At 41.9% G+C, this 23151-nt stretch overlaps 1 protein-coding gene across 3 annotated transcripts; it reads right to left on the bottom strand.

The window, feature by feature from the left end:
* Positions 1–485: 485 nt before the first annotated feature.
* On the bottom strand, positions 486–19928 carry LOC112114227 (39S ribosomal protein L39, mitochondrial). Of its 3 annotated transcripts, none has more exons than XM_026652379.2 (10): positions 19817–19928; positions 16370–16576; positions 15874–16013; positions 13545–13644; positions 11473–11540; positions 10191–10303; positions 7862–7927; positions 6393–6546; positions 2044–2091; positions 486–596 (listed from the first exon to the last, which is right to left on the bottom strand). In XM_026652379.2, exons 1-10 carry the CDS (start codon positions 19860–19862, stop codon positions 531–533), a joined length of 1008 nt encoding a protein of 335 aa, XP_026508164.1. In that variant the 5' UTR covers positions 19863–19928; the 3' UTR covers positions 486–530. The 3 variants fall into 3 exon arrangements, with proteins under 3 accessions (XP_026508164.1, XP_026508169.1, XP_029767580.1); XM_026652384.1 differs by lacking the exon at positions 19817–19928 and adding an exon at positions 19696–19712; XM_029911720.1 differs by lacking the exon at positions 19817–19928 and adding an exon at positions 16854–16872.
* Positions 19929–23151: the final 3223 nt, after the last annotated feature.

Genomic DNA, 23151 nt, shown 5'->3' with positions numbered 1-23151 from the left:
TATTGTAGGAGATGTAGATGTTTGTGACATTCCACTGGGGAATAATTTTGGTAAGAAATTGAACTAGCATTTCAGTGAATACAAAGTTGTTGGTTTTTTTCATGGCAAAAAATTGTTTTGCATGTTACTGAATGAAAAGAAAATACATCAAATTAGTACAGATGGACTAGCTCACTTATTTTCTGTGTACCAAGATGGGATATTTATGGAATAGAATACTCACAGAATAAAGGTTTATCAGCTTCCGGGATTATTAAAATACCATGAATGAGTTGAGTTTTACCATACACGAAACATTCGTTTCTCACTCTTTTCAAACTTTAGTTCAGATCTATTTCTAGTTTTAACAGATGTGGAAAATCAAACAAGTCAATTGAGATATTAGCCTTAAATTTATCCCTGATTTAACTTTGTTAACTCAGTTGACTTCAACAATCAGGACTGAACTTGGCATTTTATCTTTATAAATAAACACACAAGACATGTCCAAAACATTTTTATTTTATTAATTTACACATGAAAATTAAGAATTATGTTAATACAGTTTTTGCTTCCAGATTTCCATCTTTTGCTTCCAGACTGCCATCTTCAATAATCTGCAAAACATCAGTGTTTGGGGGGATTTAAGCATAGTTTCACCCTGTACATTCTCCCCTTCCGCTATACTATACTTGAGCAAGGATAGTGTACAGCAAGAAGTACTGTTGTCTTTAAAATTAAACAATATGAATTATAAACATTTTCAAACTGGTTTATAAGAACTAGCAGAACCCTCTGGTCTGCTGATCTAATTGGGACTGGGGCCAGATTAGATAATCAAAAATCCAGATAAACCAGAGAATGGGAAAGTGCAATGCTGCAGCGGCATCTAGTGGCCACAGGAGAGTGTGCACTGGTTGTCCGGTTAATATGGATAATGGAGGGTCAGAAAAATGGGTTCGCTATTGTACTATATTTTAGCCTTGAGCAAGCTTCTTAATTAGTGGACTGTGGAACAGATGTGATATGCTTTTTCTCTGCTGCTATTCAAACAGCAAGCAGAATATTGGCTTTGGAGTTTTAAAAGTCTGATAATTTTACTATTTAATCTTTACCAAATTTCCCCAAGTTTAGTTATGTCTAGATGTTACATAGGGTTCCACTTCTTTTATTCCATTAACATGGTTTTTGTATTTATTCAGTCACTGTAGATGCTTCCTTCGGCTGCCTTCACTATTACTCTCTAGTCCTCTTCCAGATAAAATGTAATTAGGAAACTTCCTTTCCTTACACCAGGCACATTTTACTTTTTAGAACTCTTTCCAGTTACCTTCCCATTTAATGTAATGCAATCATTTTCCCATTTGGCTTCCACTAGCTTCTATATAGGCTCACCCCTAGTGTCAGCCTTCTTTGACTTGACTCATTTGTCTTGTTATACATGAGGCACAAATCTCCTGTATTTGTTTTTAACCCAGATGTCTGTGTACAGTTAGAACATTACACTGCTTTTTTTCAGTTTTACTTGTATTTCAAGTTCATGCTAAATCTTCGTTTCAGATTCCAGATTCCACATATAACCTTAAACATGTAGAAAAAATAAAAATACAAAACCGCTAACATTCTATTTTCCTCATTTTTAAAGAATTGACATTTTTCAAAATTTCTAAAAGTTACTTAATGAGAGCTTACAAAGAGACTATTCATGTGTACCAAAAAATCCATATAGACAGAATTTGCAATTTTACTATGGAGGAAATCAATCACATGCACCATCCAAGTTCCATGATCTGTAGTATTCCAGAGAAATATTTTTAATGCAACTCAGGCTTCCACAAAGTTCCAATGTTTTCCTTCTTACAAAAACAATTAGATTGTTTATTTATATTCTAATACAGCATTCAATTTTTCTTAAGATTTGGCCTGGATTCCTTCCTTTAAATAAATATGTTCTTGTATGTATCCTCCAATTATGATTATCTAACTTCTACAGTATGACAATTCTTTTACTTTAAGAAAAACAAGGTCATTAAAGCTGTGTATTTAGCTGCTACTTCAACTTACCAGTCTCTGAGACCTTTCCAGCAATCTTCGCCATACTGTGTGATGAGCCTGGAAAAAAGTGAATGAGGGCAGTGAATTGCTTATAATTAAATTGAAATCAGATCCTGTGGCAATTTTAAAAAATAGAGACAAGGTCTGTGAGGTAATATCTTTTATTCAGTTTGTGAGAGAGACAAGCTTCTTCAGGTCCGGGAAAGGTATGACTACACCACCACTGTAAACAAAACTAAAAATACAGGCAGTTTGATTGCTCATGTTGAAATTAGTTAATTTTTATTATATTTCCAACTGGACAGGTATCTCTCTCTTGCACACTTGAATATTATCACGCTCACACACATGAATTGTCCCACTGAAGTTAACGGACCTATTTACATGAATAAATTTAAGCAAATATAGAAATGTTGACAGGATTGGGGCCTTCTTTATATCTTTTCTGGTGTAAAATGTATAAATGTCATATGTGTCTTGAATATATTGTTAACAGCCATAAGCTCGCTCCCTGCCCTTTTAAGCATAAAACTCTCACTATTTCCTTAGCAAGAATACAAAACAAGATTACAAATTGCACACCTTGATTTGCTCAGAATAAAAGACCAACAATCCTCATTTTACAGAAACATTGTGAAAAGAATCTTTATTGCATCATGAATAGGCAATGCAACATTTAAACAAAATCTACAAACTATTGTTAATCATTACGCAAAAGCAGATGGAACTTCTCTCTCTCCCTCTAACTATAATGAACCTACCAAAGGCTGACAAACAAGGCTAGCATCCTGATTGCCTATGCACATGGCCCATTGCATTCTGGAAATTAATCAAGTTTTAGAGAGGAGCATAAAAAAAAAAAATGTAGATTTAAACTAGTTAGGAACAGTGGGTGAACCAAAAAGCTGCAAGTTCCAGAGGCCAAACTTTTCTGATACCCCATCAAGTTCAATATATAAAATCTTCCTCAAATTAGATTCTGTATATTTGTCTTCTTTATTAACCAAATATACATTTCTTTTCAAGAAAATAATTTGTCCTGTATCTTCAAGATAATTCTCTTGTTCTGTATTAGGTATTATATATACTTAAAATAATGTACTGATTATGTTCCCCAAATTCACAGGATTTTGTTTTCTGTATAATGACATCACAGTCTAAATATGGCATATGGCATAAGAAGGGAAATACTGAAAGTTATGAGCACCTAACCTATGTAAAGCTTGGAAATAATAGAAATGGCTTAATAAGGAAAGAAGAATTCCAAATAATAGTCCAGAGAATTCAGAAATACCTTCAAATGAATCAAACATAAAAAGCCTCCAACAAAAAAGGATCAAAATTTGTTCTAAAGTTGAGCAATAATTGATTTCTCAGTTCATTCACCCTGAAATGATTTTTCTTCTTTCACATTGGGTTGTTTTCAGATGTTTTCTCCGTTTCAATTTTTTTTAAAATTAGCTAAATTTCTAATCAAAACGTCATTTCAAAATGAAAAGTTGAAACTAAACTTTTGAAGTGGTCAAAACGAACTGTTTTGATTTTCAAAATGTTTTCCTTTTTTTTAAAAAAAAAAAAAAAAACTATTTACCAAACAACTGAAATTTGTGAATAGTTTCAGTGCCTCCAAAAATGCATTTTTCAATTAATTTACTATTCATCAAAATGATGTTGCCTCACTAATTATACACCATCACCATCTACTGGACACCAACTGAAGTAGCAGAGAAACTATAAATTGAAAGCTGAGAGCAACTTTTGGCCAGTGTTCAATAAAAAAATAAGACTGCCTTCCTCCAGCAAACCCTGAAACAGGATATATAAATTGAGATCACCATATGGGAACCTAGAGCTAGCTGAATCCATGTGGGCTGCCTCTTTCCTCCTCCAGGGTTACAGCACTAAGAAGAAGAGTTGATCAAATCCACAGAGACACTGAAGAATCCAGCAGATGCCCAGAGAAGCCATGTGAAAGAGACTCCCCACGCCATCCCAGGGTTAACAGGACTAAGCAGCAGTGAGATTTCATTTCAGAGATTGTATTTCTCTTTCTGTTCTTTAACATTAACAACAATGTTATCTGACTGAGTCTACACTCTTTCAAGTGAGATCTCAAGTAACCATATTTTGGATTTAAACTAAGGGATTGTGTACATTTACAGCACTGTAGCTGCATTGCTTTAGCATTTAGTGAAGACACTACCTACGCCAATGGGAGAAGCTCTCCTGTCAGCATAGGTACTCAATCTCCCCGAGAAGCGATAGCTATGTCAATAATAGAAGCCCTCCCATAGCGCTGTCTACACCGGGGGCAGGGAGGTTAGGTCAGTTGGTTGTGTAGACCAAGCCTAAGTAATGCAATATACATTCTTCTTTGTAAGCCCAAGCAAACTGGACTAACAGAGGAAAACAATAACTTGAAGCAGTTACTTTTGACATTTTAAACATTCCCCTTTCATACCAAAACAATTCAAATAGTAGGAACCACATTCACAGAAGTGCCTTAAGACAAGTGCATCCTTACTCCTTGGTGAATTATTTGAAGTGTGACAAATGGATTAGAAGCACTAAAGAACTGAATATTATGAAGAACATGTAATAAGAAATCTTGATAATTTGTTTTTTTCTCTGGTATAAGTGCTTGACCTCAACAACAGTCTTTATTAATCGCTTAGAAGACAGTGTTTCTTGCGTTTAGCACACACCTAGAACATTTGCTGTATCTAAACTTGATTTATGAACTGTTGACTATATAGTGAGATTCTGGGTGAATTAATACACTGTGGATTGGTTAAGAAAAATTAAGTGTGCTGATCCGAGAAATGCTCCAAGGTAAAACTTGACCTGAAAAGAACCTAGCGCTCATTAGCAAGCTAGCATCCCCTACACTCAATAAAAAGTGGTTACCCTAATTAAATTCTATGTCAATATTGGCCTCAACACTTCTCAAACTGGCAAATCTAGTTTGTTCAATTTCACCTCTGCAAATTCATAAAATTGACCTCCCATTCACACTTACACAGGCAGTGTCAGCAAAGGGAAGTAGTGGTGAATTACAGAGGAGATAGAGAAGCACCCTTCTCAACAATTGTCAGCCAGTGTTAGGGTTTATACACGTTAACAGACCTGGGGGGTGGAGGGGGGAAAACACACTGCCCATTAACCACAATACACATTCTGTGACTGAAAGGCTTGAGGTATCCGCTGCTGTTAAATATTTTGATAATTTAAAAAACCCTTTTAAGCAAGACATTTTCTAAGTTATAGCTTCTGCAATATACTGCCCTCTGCAAAATAATGAAGGCCATGAGGCCACTAGGTTGAGATCCCCAGATGATCTTGCATACATTAAAGGATTAGCCCATGGAAAGCTGATCTGGCTCTCAGTGGGGGCAAAAGCTCCTACCCTGTTCTGCTGGCAACTGAGACAGAGGAATTTGGGCTAATATAAGACTAACAGTAGCCCTAAAAACATAAGTAAACAATTTAGAAAGGTGTGCGTATGTGTGAGAGGAAGAGAGTGAGAAAAGAAGAGACAGGTGCTAAAACTGAAACTTGGCACTCCACATTTAGATAGCGCCATGATGCAGAGCATAAGCCAGAAGCTAACTGATGGAGCTTAGAAAGAACTTTACTCTATGGGCAAGATATTCCATAACTGTCACTACAGAGTTTTTTTGCACCTGTTTCTGAATCATCTGATAGATGATTATAGACAGAACACTGAACTAGATGATTCTGATTCTGAATGGCAATTCTTATTTTACACTTTGGAATGATGTGCAGTGAAATAATTTCACTCATTTAAAAGAGTTAATAGTTTGCCATTTCCCTTGGAGGAAACATTCTCAGTAACCACACGAACAAGAAAAATGTGATGGACAATTATAGAACCTCCCCAGAAGTGACATGACTAAAATAACTATACTGGAAGACAAGTATATTTTTAAAAAACAACAACTAATGCTTAAATAATGCCACAGAGCCTGGTCTATAGTAAAGAGTTTTGACTAAATATCTAAAATAGTGCTGAGGAAACCAGAGCCTTGACACTCCTAAAGTAAACCACACTCTGGGCCTTCCACTCATCTACTTCTCACCTAGGGTGACCAGATAGCAAGTGTAAAAAAAAAAAAAAAAATCGGGACAGGGGGTGGGGGGTAATAGGTGCCTATATAAGAAAAAGTCCCCAAAATCTGGACTGTCCCTATAAAATTGGAACATCTACTCACCCTATTCTCACAACTATGACAAGATATTGGCACTGCATATGCCAAGGATTTGAAGACATGTAAAAAGACTTCTTCCACTCCTTCCTGTCCTAAGCAAAGAATATTTGTACTGAATGCATTACTTACCTTTAAGTGAACAGGCAGAGACACACCCTGAAACCTTCGTATAGACTCAGACTGGCTGGTTTGGAGATTATGGGCTGCTGTCACTTCATACTGGAAGCAAAAACTTGTCCTTGGAATGTGAGGGCCTTCACTAATATCTACAAAGTCACCAAACCTAATTGGAGCACAATAGAACTCACAGTGAATGTATGTTTATAGCGACATTACAAACATAGCTGTTTCTTTTCATTATCACTTAGAAAATAGAAAATGCCTATCTACAGAAAATTATAGTGAACCTCTTTCTAAACCAAAAGAGAAAACCCACACAAATCCCAAACCAAACATCCCACTACAGCTCAGCATTCTTGGTATCCGGGGAAGAAGTGCCCTTGAAAACTTCAGGGTCAGCATGTTTTCCTAACCTGAATAACTAATTTAAAACTAGAGTCCAGAAGGCAGTTCTTCAGCTGTCATAGGTACAATGATTTTAATGGAATTAGGACAACATACAGGATCTGCTCCCAAAAGCACACACTTTTGACATGATTCTATTTATTGCTTCAAGAAGGATTTCCCCTATCATATATCTGAAAACTCCAATACTTGCATAAATGAAGGAAGGAAGGAATTTAAAAACAAAACAAAACCCTTCACATCACACTCTTCCTTCAGAGATCTTCCCTTCTGTCCTCAGTCCCCACTCTGTGCTCTGCAGACTTCCCTGAGCAAATATACTTTTCCCAAGAAAAACACTATTCCAAAACTAGCCATCTCTGCAAAGCCAATTTTTCTGTAGGGAGTTTCCAGACCACAACAACCACTCATGGTAACACACAAACATCAAGTGGTCTGAACAGCATGCATGAGGTTAAACCAAAAATGCATCTTTTTACAACCCATGGACTATGATAAACATTTCTTCCCCTCTCAAGCAATTTTTCCCTTCACCAATCAGATTCCTACAACTTTCTTCTGCTTTTCTTTCCTTGAACACCTGAAGCCAGGTCCATTCTGACCCCAGTGTAAACATAACTGTAAGTAACGCAATGCTGACAGCGAACTGGAAAAGGAATGAGATTTTGGCATAAAAAGGTTTACCAGGAAAATTTTAGTTTTTGTTTTAAAGTATTTTTCTTCTAATACATTAAAGTTGTTAAGACTAATTTTTAATTTAGAACCTTAATATAAAGCTTTTAAAGTGATGGGGTTTTTTTTCAGTGTTTACCATCAAGAGATGGGAGGCAAGGGAAGGAAGCCCACTATCTTAAAAGCTTTATGAAAAGTTTAAGGAGTCCCATCAAGAGTTAAATACAACAATAATGGTGCTGTGGAAGAACCTATATAGATCAGAATGCAGCTAACCCAGAAAGCAAAGTTCCATTAAAAATACATCACAAGTCACTTATCTTTCTTTCAGATGCATATAATTTTGCAAAGTAACTGGACCCTTGTGAATCATTACAGAATAAAATTCAAGTTTTACTCACCTATGTAACTTCACTATTCCTTCAGGATTTTGCGATGCTTTCTGTTCTATTGAATCCATTTTGTACCTTGAAAGAAAACAAAACAGCACACTTCACAAATTTGTCAGATATAAAGTTACATATATGAAGAAGCAAAAAACAATCAAGTTGCTTCATATTATTTTTATAATCTATAAGGGTCTAATGCAGAAGCACACTGAAGTCACTGGGAGCCTTTCAGAACCTAATCCTTAACTCCACTATTAAGTTAATATGGGGAAAATAATGAGAAAAATCTTTGAGCTATGCATCAAAGAAGCTTTTTTAATAATTGTGCTCAATATTCATAAGATTAGAAACAATTTTAAACCCTTACCTTTCATATTTCAAGGCCTCTTTGACATGCCTCACAAAAAATATGTATGTCATGAATGAGCCAATCCACCTCAAAGCAGTTACATTCATTTTATTTTGTGGAAAGAACATTTCAATAAAAATAAGCCTTTCTAGATACAAAGATGTTAATGCCAGAAGGGACCATCTGGTTTGACCTCCTGTGCAACAAAGGCCACAGAATTACACCCAGTTACCTTGTAATAAGCCCATTAACTTGTGTTTAGCTAAAGCATAATTTCCAAAAAAGGCATCTATCCTTGATTTGAAGACATCGAGAAAGAATCCACCACTTCCTTCAGTAGTTTGTTCCAATGATTAAATACCTTCACTGTAAAAATGTGTGCCTAGTTTCTAATTTGAATTTGTCCAGCTTTAACTTCCAGCCACCAGCTGTTATGCCTTTCTTCACTTGATTAAAAAGTCTGTTAGTATCCACTATTTTTGCCCCAGAACTAAGGGGAGGGGAAAGAAAGGTACAGAGAGGTAAAGCGACTTGCCTGAGATCACAAAGTAGATCACGGCCAAGACAGGGATAAATCCCAGGCCCTGGTCAGTACCCCATTTATAGGACACCTCAGTTTTGGTTTTTATTTTATTTTTCACAGGAATTGATCAGTGTTTATCACAACAACAACAGAAACAGGTGAAGATTGGTGGAAAAAAACTAGTAATATTTTTTCTGGATAAATATCAGGGTTTATTTTGGTGGACGGCAGGACAGGGAAAAAAGTATTCAGTAGATTAATGCTTTGATTAATGAAATTCAATGTGGTTTGCTACAGAACTAAAACAGAACTCAAAACACAAGGCCACCTCCGAGTTTAAGAAAACAATACATCTCTAAGCCCCAAATAAAACCTTTCATTTGAATAAACAGTTTACTGTTGTAGACTTACAACTATTAGCCTAAAAATATTTACATTTAATAATTGGGCCACACCATTTGAGTGCATACCCTCAACTTCATCCTTTTCTCTTTTTTTTTTTTTTTAAACTTTAATACATCCTTGTGTTCTGAAATGTATTCTGACTTATATTTTTGTTTTCCTCCCATTTTCGTGTATCAGATCTTTAAACAGCATCTGCTAACAGCTTGAAATGTGTATGTGGTGGGTGTGAGATTCATCAGTACGTTCAGATGCACACGCACTTTGGCGCCTGTGTGTGTGCCTGTTTATTGTGTGTATCTTCTAGACTAATCTATAGCCTTACTTCAACAGGCAGCTTTGCATATACACACAGACTAATGTATTATCGTAATATATATATCATGCAATGTATTGTACTTTCCTAATAAAACAAGTTATTTTTATATATTTGGATGATACAAAAGTAGGGTGAAAGTCAGAAAAAACAAATACTGTAATCCTTTGTAAAATCTGCCTTTTTTTTTTTTAAATAAAAATCAGTTTAAACTGAAAATGAAGGGGGTTACCCATCTATTAGATATCACTGCCTCCCAGATAGATAGTTGGGTGGAGTGCCAAGCTTAGCCAGTTACCTGTTAACCAAGGCTGATAGTAAAATATAATGGTATTTAGAAGATAACTTCCTGGATTCACTTGTTGAATTTGAATATCTCAATATAGAGATGTACTGTATAGAACAAAACTTAAAAGAATAAGCATATGAGGAATCTAACCACTAATATGGTGAAAGAACTTTAAGAACTTCAAGATTTCACTAGTTTGATACTAAATACAAAATCTCATAACTGTTCCAATTTCTTAAACACCTCTCAGTTATACACTGTAGTGCCACCTAGTGTGTGCATTTAACAGGAAAACATAAGTGTATATTAGTTTAGCTCTACTGAAGTCAGTGGAGCTACACTAATTTACACTGAGGGTCTAGCCCTTCATATTTCAATTGTCACATTTTTAAAGGTTATATTTCCTTTAGCAATTCAATTCAGTCTTTACTATTTTTGTTTAAATCTGAAATAAACACTGACCTGTTATGCTGAAACATTTCTAATGCCACTTTTGCTTCAACGTGCAATGTTTCAAACGGCAGATCTTTGTGAATTAGATTGTATGCTTCTTTTGTAAGAGAACGGAAGTTGTCCTTAAAACAAAAAAGTAGACTGTTACCACTGTTCTTCAGCTGCTTTTTAATACACAATGTACGTATAAAAAATATTGTAACAAGCAGTAAAAATGGTAAACGAGCTTTTAAGGAGACTCCTAGTATATCTATAAATTCCTACAAATATATCTATCAGCAATAGACTTGCTAATGATTACTGTTGGTAGGACATTACAGTTACTCTAACTAGGAGTGGCCACTGCCACTGAAATCAATTGGTGTGTTTTCACTGACTTCAGTCGGTATTGCATCAGGCCCAAAGAAAATGGGAATTCCTTATTACCCATGCACTCCCATTTCCAATTTTTTTGAGAGACTTCTAATTCATTGAAAGCTTCAACAAGCTCCTCCAAACATACTATATGCATAGACATAATCCTGCCACTGCTGAACACTAATCTGGCTAATATCTGGCTAGTTTTCAAGCGATCAATCAAAATCCCACCTGAAAGTGCCCTCTTTGTTAACAATTTTTTTAAAAAGTGGACATTATTGATACATCAATAAATACAAAACTGATTGCCCACTCCAAAAATCAAACTTCAGTACTCAGAAGACATTAGCAACTATCAAAATGTTTACTGGATTGAGAAACTGAAGATGACTCACAACTACCTTAGAAAGTTTTTCAAAGTGGGCAAGTTAAACTACAGCTTGCACTAAAGTGAAATTCCGTATTTTGTTAACATTGCCCCTTTAGCCATACATCTTTTTTCCCCCTCTTCTGGTGAACACGCATTATAAGAAGAAACACCTGCCCAGTGAAATATATTTGTTTTCACTTAACCTCACAGGAAGTCATGAGGCTTGATTAAAGGTCTAAACAGCTTTGGACCCTCTGCTTAGAAATGCCATGTAAGTGCAAACTATTAAGAAAATTACAATTTAATATACACTCATAATATTTCTAAGTAAACATATATCACCTTCTCCATACTGGGAGAAAAACTGTGCTAGCTATAGCTATCTTTAATTTAATGGGGCTCCACATGGGGGCAGAGGTTTGCCTGGGGTAATCAGGTAATAGGGGTCTCTAAACTGTTGCCACAGTAAAGCAAGACTGTTCCCATTTTAAAAAAGAAAGGTCACAAGAAACAAAGGAGGAGTAAATGATAATCATTACTTTTCAGAAGACAAATTGTACTTACTTCTGTTGGTTTCCAGCCATCAAGCCTACTGTCCAAAACAACATCATAACAGAAAGCTCCAGAGATCACTGCAGAGCCAGAGAAAATGCTGTTATTTGTAACCAAGTATACATTTTATTTCATGGCCTCAGCAGTCTTACAAAAACATTATCAGTGTGAATAAATAAGGGCCAAAGCAAGGCTGTTTCTGTTATAGAAATATAGCAAGGATCACAAGCTGAAACCTGTGGATTACAATCACAGCTGGACAGTTTGGGTTTTATAAAGTCAAATGACAGATTCTATTTGTCTCTTAAATATTCACCCCAAAAATATGTTCAGGGTATTTACAATTTTTATAAGAGTATGGCAGTCTGTACCCACTCATCAAAACAGTTTTTTTCTGGATAAGTATGATATACATTCAGACCCTCCTCCTCTCTGGAGTATTTCTGCACTTTTCATTTGTACAGAGAATTGTATTGCTCAGAGGTGCCAGACAGACAGAATATAAGACTTAAGTCATTTATTTATCCACAGAGGAGGTAATACAGGCAGCAGCAACACAATTTCAAACTCTGACAACATACTGAGGTAGGAGGAGACGGCATGGTCTCCATGCACATTCATTCAGTCCTTGGCCTCTCTGCCTAAAAGCCATTTGGAGTCATGGTATGGTAACATGACGGCAGGGGCGGCTCTAGCTTTTTTGCTGCCCCAAGCACAGCAGGCAGGCTGCCTTACGCGGCATCCCTGCGGGAAGTCCTCGGTCCCGCGGATTCGGCGGCATGCCTGCGGAAGGTTCGCCAGTCCCGCAGCTTCGGCGTACCTGTTGCCGAATCCGCGGGACCAGCGGACCTCCCACAGGCAAGCCGTCGAAGGCAGCCTGACTGCTGCCCTCGCAGGGACCGGCAGGGCGCACCCCACAGCTTTCCACCCCAGGCACGCACTTGCTGCGCTGGTGCCTGGAGTCGCCGCTGCCTGACGGTCAGCCTACCAGCCTCACACATATCAAACACCTAGGGCTTGTCTACATGAAGACTTTAGGCGCAACAAGCCAAGGTGCAACTGTACTGCGCACTAATCTGCCACACACGAAGTCACTGTGCAGACCCTGCTATGGCACACTAAAATTTCCATAGTGCACTTTGACATACTGCCAGATAGCCAGTCAATTTCAGGCTTTGCTTAAGTAGCTGAAGGATGAAATGCTCTCTTCCCAGCAGTCTAAATATATTTTTTAACAATAAATATGAAAACCTTTTGCTTCTGTCAATTTAAAATCCTAAAAAAATTCAGACTACAGACTAGCAGAAATTGTCAATGCTCTTTGCTATTATGCTTAACTATTGCAATAGTCCCCCAGTATAACTTGCTAGTTTTCTAGTAAGCCTTCTGGCCATTTACATGAATAAACAGTGTTAAAAGAAATTTCACACAAACATCAGTGCATCATATCCGACACTTTAGCTTATCATACAAGGTATAATTTAAGGTCCTGTTCCTCATCTTAAAAGCCCTAAATGGACTTGGACGCAGTTATGTCAGAGACCACCTCTATTTCTGCACTGTGACAAAGCAGCTGTCAGCAAAGACACTTCAACTGAAAGAGGCAAAACGACACCTCATACTCGTCTGGGTCACTGCATCCTTAATGGAAGGTAAAATTTGCTGCCAGCAGAAATTGGGCTGCATCAGTCTTGCCACCTTCAGGACATGGTGCAAGACCACTTCTTCATGCAGGCATTCTGGGTGGGATTTCAAGTGTTCAGATGAGCAATTCTGAAATCCCAATTATTACAAACACATTAGTGAAGTCACTCCAACATCACTTGATGTCTGACCATTGAAATGATGACGGAGAGGGGAAGAGAGAAGGTACAACTGGGCTGTACTACTGAGTACATATTCCTTGACATAAAATGAATGTCTAAAGCACTCAGACATTACAGTGACACATTTTAGAAATTGAAGAATAATAAACCCCTCATCAGTAGGAAAGAGAGCCCCTAAATGTGCTGTAATACTAATTCTGAGACATGCACCTGAACTGGGTCTATGCGAGCTTATCAACAATAAAACATTTATATCACCTGGCACTTCTGGAGCTCTGATCAGACTGACTGAGTATTCATCTTTGAATGCCTGCTTTAACACACATGCCATGATCATGGCACAGGAACGCCAATAGGCCTGTAATAAAGAGCATTTCAAACAAATTTACTATACTGAAGTTGCCAATTCATGCCAGACTAGTTCAGCTATTGATTCAATTAGTGAGTCTTCCTTTAAAACTGAATTCCTCATAAATTTGCTAGTTTCCATTGTGCACTAGTATTTTAATACAATGGACATATTTTATCAATCATTTATACAGTGCTACAAACATAAGCTTTACAAAATAGAACACCAGGTGCACCCTTCCTGGAGAAGCTTTGAATCAACAGTCCTGATCTTTCAACAGTCCACCCATGTGGATTTAACTGCAGGTTCTAAGAGACAGGTCAACTGATCAGGTAAAGAAAAGTGCAGGAAAATTACAGGTGAGAAAACAAGGTATAAAAGATTTCCAGAAAAAAAGTATTTCAAGGGAGGGATCTGAAAGAGGATGGAGAGAGTATCTTGCAGACTGTTCAAGTTGCAGGAGGCAGCATTAAAGAGAGAATGAAGAGAGCATGAGAAGGAGATAAAGGAAGAGGCAAGGAGGGAGGGATGCAAGCAGTATATCAAGTGAGAGAAGAATTAACAGCAAATGAAAAGAGAGGTGTAGCGAGGTGAGATTATAGAGGACCTTGAAGGTGAGGATAGGAAGTACTAGATACTGCGTATATGTATCTTCAGGCCTACTGTAAGTTCTAAAGTTTACAATATTTCAAGGAAGGGGGTCGAACTGCAACAGCGCACAGTGATTTTGCAAGCTTGTGCTTTGCCCCAATGACTGCATTTTGTGGTCCAGAATCTAAATTTTCATTGAGAAATAATTAAGATACTAACCCCTTATGGATGTGAAGATAAACTTCAAAATGTGAACCAGATATAAACAATGTAATGTCTACTAATCATGGGTCAACTTGAGTCTTCAGACAACCTGAAACAATAGCTCTGATGCCTGAACTGACAGTTTAAACATCAACATTATTACCTATATTATTCATGCCCACAGAATTCAAGGAAGCAGATGGACGTGGAACTTGAGTTGTGGGGTGGAGTTTAGGAGACTACCACTTATTTCTTCCAATGCAACCCTGTTTTAAAGCAGAGGGAACGCTAACCCAGCTTATGCACTCTTCAGCCAAAATGATTCTTTACTGAAGTTAACATCACTGACTAGAAATGTAAAGTATCATTTTTAGCGTGCAATATAAGTAGTATTCCTCACATCATCTTTGAAAGGTATGTAGTAAGTACCATTTGACCCTTTTACATATGGGTTAACGGAAAGACAGAGTTTAAGTGACTTGGAAAAGACCACACAGTCAGGAGCAGAACTCGGCAGTTCTGACTCCCAATCCTACAATATTCTTCTGTATCCACGTGTGGTCTCATGTTCTACACTTAGATTATAAGCAATTTGGGGCAGATTCTTTTTATTCTGTGTTTGTACAGTGGAGTTCTGATCAACGACTGGGCTCCTAGGCACTACTACAGTAATAATGTAACAAAAAACATTCCTACATTACAAACTAGGATTTTACCTGAATTCTTAGAACTGATGGATCAACTTTATAAACAAATATATTTGGTGAAAGCAATAGATACTTACATGTAGTGACAAATCAACTCTTCTACCATATCGGAGCCAGTATTAAGGGGCTAAAGACATACTACAAATACAGCTACTTCACTCCTCCTCTCCCTGTCTGGAATTGGTTGTAGACCCTTTTTTCTCTATATAATGAACAATCTTTAGTGTAGGGTTATTAGCAGACTAAAATTACGTTTAGGCTATAAATTTTTAGTTATTACAGAAATGTAGACCAAAAAAAAAAAAACACTTATTTTATGCATCCTACTATACTTTCAGTAAAGCTTCTCAACATGGTTATTCCCAGCTACTGCAGTGTCTATCTTGTTCATATGGAGCTTGAAGGAAAAGGTTTCTTATATCTTAATTATTTTCCTGCATTAATACAACTCTTGATTTCTCTAGAGTGCAGAATAAGATTTTGCTTTCATATATATGTGCAAAAATTGGTGGAGATAGCAGAGACTGTCCAAACAGCAATAGAGATGAAGCCAACAAGAAATGTGTGATTTTAACAACTTGCATTTTCTCATGTAACCAATAGAGCTAGAATTTCATTCAAACTACTACCTAACGCCCTAACCTACTCATTGAAGTCAATAGAAAAAACTTCCATGGGAGTTGAATCAGGCCATAAGAGAGGGAAAATTGCATAAAGAAATAAGATGCTGATTTACCTTGTTCACTTCCTCTGGATTTTCATCTTTGAAAGTAAGAAACTGAATTTCACATGATTTGGTCAAAGGCCGATACATGTCCCAAAGCTCTCCATCCACAAGTGCCAATACTGATTTCTTACAATGCCATTCACTTAAGTCTAAAAAAAGAGTGGAAGAATTCAAGGCAGCTTTCAACATCCCTCTAAGATTGCTAAAATTTGCAATTTAGAATTCTACACTTATTATACCAAAATCCAAGTGTCATTGCTTGAAAAACCTGTGTGTGGGAATGCTATCAGAATCCACAGAAATTAACTTTTTTCTTAAATCCCACTATCTGTATTTTATACATGCCAAACTGAAATACTATGTTTGTATTATTACCTAGACTACTGTGTTTGTCTTTGCAATGACCACAATAGTCGTATGTGCCAGTTTGGATGGTAAATACATTTATCAGCAAAGTGATTTTGATACACAATGGAACAAACAGTTTGTGATTCCATTTACTTACGCATGGCGCAATTGTATGGAGTAGACAAAGCTTTGTTCATAACAAACAAAGTGCCAGGATGAGATTTGCCAACATATTTTACTTCAATCTTCTCAATTCGTGGATACAGAGACAACTGTCTCTCTTTCTCCTTAGTGAAGAGTTCATTGCGCATCTGAACAATCTCAGCTGTTGACAGTCGAGAAGCAGGAGCTGTTGAAATAAACCCTGGAAAAAGAAGTGATCTAACTAAGCAACATACAGCTTCTCAAGATATTTCACAAACAGATATAAATAGACTAAATAGCATCTTCAATGAGTAGAAAAAATGAGCCACTAACTCAACAAACCTTTAACTGTATCCATATTGCAATGGCACTAACTTCCAGTTCACTCTTAACATTTGTAATAATCACTCATTATGCAAAAACCAGACCCTAAATATTCAAAAGTTAAATAACATGTTATTTAAATAGAAAGGCTCAGCACAAACCTAAAATCTTACTTGTAATCTTTCAGACTCTGTATTTGACTCTATTACAAGCCATGATTGCATCTGTGTCCCTCTACTTTCTCCTCATGAATACATAAGAGGAATTGTGGGATAATTCTCTCTCATAAGAACTTGCGTTTTGATCCTGTATGGCAAATCCTTGCTGCATCATGTCCTGTACACTGCCCCCAACTGCAGAAGAATAACCTGATGCTTTAAAAGAACACAAAAACCCGGGCATAATTAGTTTAACTATGCAATGGTGCCCATGAGGAAACATTCCTTTCTGACCCCTACAACAATAGTCTTACATCATGAATAACTACAAAAATTGTCCATATTTATCCAGAGCCATTTTTAACTCAATGATTATAAATGATAAGAAGCACCTCAGATCAACTACATTAGCTAAGTCCAAATAGAGTAAGTTATAAAAATTTACCGACTGACATCTCAGCCTTTACCATAATAATTTTCTTGCCTATTTAAAAACATTTATTTATCCCACATAACTGAATTTTGCAAACCTCTCATTTTATTTTAAAATGTGAATTTTATTATTTATACAAGTGAGTCTGCAGACCATGAGCACGTGCACACACACACCATGTGGTTTCCAAAATGTTTCACATTCTGTAGTCCACGAAGAAAGGATCCATGGATCACTGGTGATCCGCAGAACCAAACAAAACATTTTGGAAATTAGGCACGGGGGGGGGGGGGGGGAATATTACAAAGAAACCTACACAATACAAGAGCTGCTTCCAAAGTCATAAATTGTGCCTAGACAGGTAAACCACTGACTTATAACTGAGGCCTGGTCCACACTAGGAATTTACCTCGGTATACCTACATCCCTCGGGGGTGTGAAAAAGCCACACCTGTGAGAGATGTAATTACACTGACCTAACCCCCAATGTAGACTGTGCTAGGTCAGCACAAGAATTCTTTGGTCAAACTAGCTACTGCTTCTCGGGGAAGTGGATTAACTAAAGCAACGAGAGCCCGGGGGGAGGGAAGGGGGGAGCCAGGCTCCCAGCAGGGAGATTCCTGACTCGTGTGTGGTCAGCTGCTCCGTTCCCCGTGGCAAGCAGCCCGGTGCGGCTGCCCCAATCCCGGCAGGGAACTGAGAAGCACAGCTGGAGAGCCAGGATCTGGCTTTCTTGTCAATTTCACAGCTCCAGCATAGGTAGCGTCTATGGTCACTACATTACAGACCTATATCGCTATAACTACGTCACTCAGTGATGTGAAAAATCTATATGCCTGAGCAATGTAGCCATACCAACCTAACCTCCCACACACACACACTCAGGCTAGGTCTACACTGGGGGGGAGTCGACCTAAAATACGCAACTTCAGATACGCAAATAGCGTAGCTGAAGTCGGCGTATCTTAGGTCGATTTACCTGGCAGTGAGGATGGCGGCAAGTCAACCGCTGCCGCTCCCCCGTCGACTCCGCTTCTGCCTCTCGCCGCAGTGGAGTTCTGGAGTCGATGGCAGAGCGATCGGGGATCGATTTTATCGCGTCTACACTAGACGCGATAAATCGATCCCCAATAGATTGATCACTACCCACTGATCTGGTGGGTAGTGTAGACGTACCCTTAGGCCTGGTCCACACTAACCCCCCACTTCGAACTAAGGTATGCAAATTCAGCTATGTTAATAACGTAGCTGAATTCGAAGTACCTTAGTTCGAACTTACCGCGGGTCCAGACGCGGCAGGCAGGCTCCCCCGTCGATGCCGCGTACTCCTCTTGCCGAGCTGGAGTACCGACGAGCTGGAGTACCGGCATCGACGGCGAGCACTTCCGGGATCGATTTATCGCGTCTAGACAAGACGCAATAAATCGATCCCAGAAGATCGATTGCTTACGGGGCAGACCAGGAAGTAAGTGTAGACCTGCCCTTAGAGAGCACTAGGTCAGTGGGAGAGACGAGCTACAACCTCTCAGGGAGGTGGATTAACTATGCCAGGAAAAAGCTCTCTCCTGTTGGTGTAGAGCAGGGATGGGCAAACTTTTTGGCCTGAGGGCCACATCAGGTTTTGGAAATTGTATGGAGGGCCGGTTAGAGGAGGCTGTTCCTCCCTAAACAGCCAGGCGTGGCCCAGCCCCGGCTCCCCCCCAACCCGCTTCTTGTCCCCTGACGCCACCCCCCCAGGACCCCTGCCCCATCCAATCCCCCCAGTTCCCTGATGCCCCCCTGCCCCATCCAATCCCCCCAGTTCCCTGATGCCCCCCCTGCCCCATCCAATCCCCCCAGTTCCCTGATGCCCCCCAGCACCCCTGCCCCATCCACCACCACCCTGCTCCCTGTCCCCTGCCCACCCCAGAAACCCCCACTCCTGACTGCCCCCTGCTGCCCCATCCAACCCCCCCTCCATCCTGACTGCCCCCCCCCGGACCCCTGCCCACATTCAACAACCCCGTTCCCCGCCCACCACCCCGAACTCCACTGCTCTCTATCCAACCTCCCCCCCTTACTGCGCTGCCTGGAGCACCGGTGGCTAGAGCCAGCCACACCATCGCGCAGCACAGAGGACCGGGTCAGGCCGCGGCTCTGCAGCTGCGCTGCCCCGCTGCCCAGAGCATTGCGCTGGCGGCGGGGCGAGCTGAGGCTGCGGGGGAACAGCGGGGGAGGGGCCGGGGAGAGCCTCCCGGGCCAGGAGCTCAGGGGCCGGACAGGAGGGTCCCGTGGGCCGTAGTTTGCCCACCTCCGGTGTAGAGCATCTTCATTAAAGTACTGCATCATTGTAGTTGTAGCTTTGCCCTACGCTGAAGTGCTACAGAGACAAGCTGAGTTTGGACTGAGGTCAGCAGAGAGAAGGAAGCTGGTGTTTACACCTACCACACTGCTGAAGCTATGCAAACAACCCATAACTGCACCCAACCCCCAACAGTCAGTGCAGGGGGGGGCGCGGGCACTGCCCCTACCCCGCCCCCCGAAGTGCAGGGTCGGGGTCACTCACGGGCGTGTTGGCTCCGCAGGTACCGAGTCGCCCAGCGCGCGGCCATGGCCCAGAGACTGCTGCTGCTGCTGCTCCCTGCGGCCTCCCCCGAGCGCGCGCACCCGGCGCAGGGTCCCCCGGAAACACGGACCGCGGCGCAGGGATCCGCCTGCCTCGGCCGCTAGGGGCGGGGCCCGGAACGAGTCCTCGGGAACCCACCACTGCCTCGGCGCGCGGCCCTGAGCCATATCCTTCCGCGGGGAGCGGCCCGGTCTGCAGAGACCCGCACAGACTCTGAGCTCAGCCAGAAGCACGTTCAGGACCAGAGTGACGCTCATGGTGCAACCGGGTTCCCGCATGAAATCCCATTTAATAAGCAGGTTGCTGCATTGTGCCGTCGCGTAGCGGCATTGCAGTGTCCCGTTTCAAGTGTAGACAGATGAAGTATAACTACTCAGGTCCCAGTCATCAGGGATCCCCTCTCTACTTGACCAGAGCTCAAAGAGCTGTAGTACATAGGCTGAAGAGACCTTGGAATTAAAAATATTCCACCACAAACTGCCCAATAATTTTCCTCCCACAAAAGAAGATCTGAGTCAGGCTCAGGCCGATACCTAGACCCCGTCAACATAAGAAGATGATTTTGTCCACAAAGTAAACTTCTTACATTCCTTAGACAAGTTTGTTACAATTTTCTTGTGTTCACTCATGGCAGTGATTCAGCCAGATCACAAAAGGGCAAAGATATGACAGACACTGAGCATGTGAGTATCTGACAATTATTTTGACATCATTGACGCCTCTGAAAGTTAAAACGTTTAAGAAATGAAAAAGTTGTTATACCTAAATTCACAATTTAAAAATGAATTTAGAAAACACTGACAGAGTTGCAATGAATCTGCATTCAGTTAAAGAGTTTTCCATCTTCAGAAGAAATATGAACCAGGATCAGAGGGGTAGCCGTGTTAGTCTGGATCCGTAAAAAGCAACAGAGAGTCCTGTGGTACTTTTAAGACTAACAGATGTATTGGAGCATAAGCTTTCATGGGTGAATACCCACTTCGTCAGATGCATGCGTCTGATGAAGTGGGTATTCACCCACGAAAGCTTATGCTCCAATACATCTGTTAGTCTTAAAGGTACCACAGGACTCTCTGTTGCTTATGAACCAGGATGTTAACATATAGGATTGGGAACCAGGACTTCTGGGGTGTATACTTGGCTGTATCGCTGACTAAGGCCTGGACTACACTACAGCATTAGATTAACATCTTACGTTGACCTAATTATGTCAGTGTACACACTACAGCCTTGTCCGGCCAATGTAAGTGCCCTATTACACTGACATAACTCCACTTCCACTAGAGGCATAGCGCTTATGTTGGTGTAGTTAGGGCGAGCCAGTGTTTGTGTAGACACTGCCTTACTTATATCTGCTGTTGGCTGTCTTGTCAATTTCAGGGCTCCATGCTCAGTACCAGGTTTACATGGAGCCAGGCCCATGCTCAGAAGGGGCCCCAGCCTGCTCTGCTTGCACTGTGCCCTGAAACCCCACCAGGCTGCTGGCTCCCCGCTTCCCCCCACCCACAACTTGCTCCTCTTGGCCTGTCTGTCCTCTGGTCCCACCTGCCTTCTTCTGTCTGCCTCCTGGCTGGACCCCAGTGCACCTCCGGCTCCAGGCAGTCTCTGCTTCCCACCACCTGTGGGGCCCCACCTGTATTCCTGGAGCTGAGTCGCCTGGGACTGGTGCAGAAGTCTGGTCAGTCTCAGACTGTGTGAGGGGGGCTTGGCTGGGCCCCTTCAGGCAAGTGGGTCTTGAGGGAGCCTGGCTGGGGCAGATCCTGGCCTGGCTGGTCACGCCACTCCCGAGGGGCCGGAGCGATTCCCCATCCTGGGACCAGCCCTGGCTGCACTGGTGGCTCAGCCCGGCAGACATAGTCACCTCCCAGCAGGCAGACACAGTCACCTCCCAGTGAGTGTGGCCAGGAGGCAGGGCGTGGAGGAGTGGGTCTCTGGAGGGCCTGGGGTGGGAGGTTCTGGGCTGTGAAGGGGCAGGGAAGATCTCTGTGTGTTGGGGCACTAGGGAGTGGGGGTTCTGTGTGGGGTGCTGGGCAGTTGTGGTAGGGCTGTGGGCAGGGGGGCGCAGAGCAGGGGTGGTGTTGTGCAGGGTACTGTGCATTTGTGGCAGGGCACTGGGCATAGCGGATCCGGGGGGACTCTAGCCATAGGGAATCGGGGGGGGGTTCCGGTGTTGGGCGGGGGGGCTATGTGGCGTGTCATGGGCACACCCCCGAGGGGAAGGGGCCTGCTGGCAGCACAGGGCCGGGTGGGCCAGTTTGCATCTGGCAACTGTCAGTTTGTAAATAGTGCCCTCACACTGGGCTGGGCAGAGCAAGGCCGCCCCTGCCATGCCATGCCCCTGGCCAGCCCCTCGCTCCAGGGACTGACTCCCCCGCACCATGCTCCATTGCCCCCATGGCGGCCCACAAATATGTTTGGCACCAGGCCCACAAAAGATAATCCAGCCCTGTCCATGCTGGAGCTGTGAAATTGACAAGAAAGCCAGCAGCTAGAGCCTGGCTGTCCCTGGTTTCCCGCTCCCAGCTGGGCTGAACCTACCTGGCTCCCCACTCCCTGCTCAGGGAGCGGAGAAGCCCAGACTGCTGCCCCCTGCTCCTGGGTCTCAGCTTCCTACCAGGAGCACAGCAGCAGCCGATCAGACTCTGGGCACGGATTTCCCCACCAGGAGCCCGGCTGTGTCCCCCCACAGGCTCTCCGCTCCTCGCTCTGCCAGGAACGGGGCAGCTGCACTTGGCTTCTCACCTCCCCCTTCCCCTCTGAGAATAGGGCAGTCAACCAGACAACAGATGTGAATCTCCCTGCCCAGAGCCGGGCTTCCCCCCAACCCCAACTCTTGGTTCCCCCACTCCCCACTGGGAGCATGGCTGCACCTGACGGGGAGCTCCGCGCCCAGAGTCCAGTCAGCTGCCCCATATTCCCAGCAGGAAGGGGGCAGCTGAGAAGCCCAATGCAGCTGCACCATTCCTGGAGCAAGAAGCTGAGGGAGGGTCCAGACAGGCTTAGGGGAAAGGGTGCCCTGGGCAAACTTGTATTTTTGGCATTTCTGGCCCCCATAGATGTGGTGCCCCACACCCATTGCCCCTGGCCCCAAAGTGCTCCCCACCCTCTGTTCGTCCCTAACCCCTGCACTGTGCCCCCTTTGCCCCAACCCCTGCCCCTCCCTCCTGCGGCCCAACCCCATGCTCCTCCTACACCTTTGAGCCTTGTACTGTGCCCCCTTTACCCCCAACCCCAGCACCCCACTCCTGTGCCCCTAAGCCCTGCACCCACCCTGC

This window comes from Terrapene carolina, unplaced genomic scaffold (genome assembly GCF_002925995.2).
Source record: "Terrapene carolina triunguis isolate 2854851 unplaced genomic scaffold, T_m_triunguis-2.0 Scaffold32, whole genome shotgun sequence".
Lineage (NCBI taxonomy): Eukaryota > Metazoa > Chordata > Testudines > Emydidae > Terrapene > Terrapene triunguis.
This window is presented reverse-complemented; position numbering and strand designations above follow the sequence as displayed.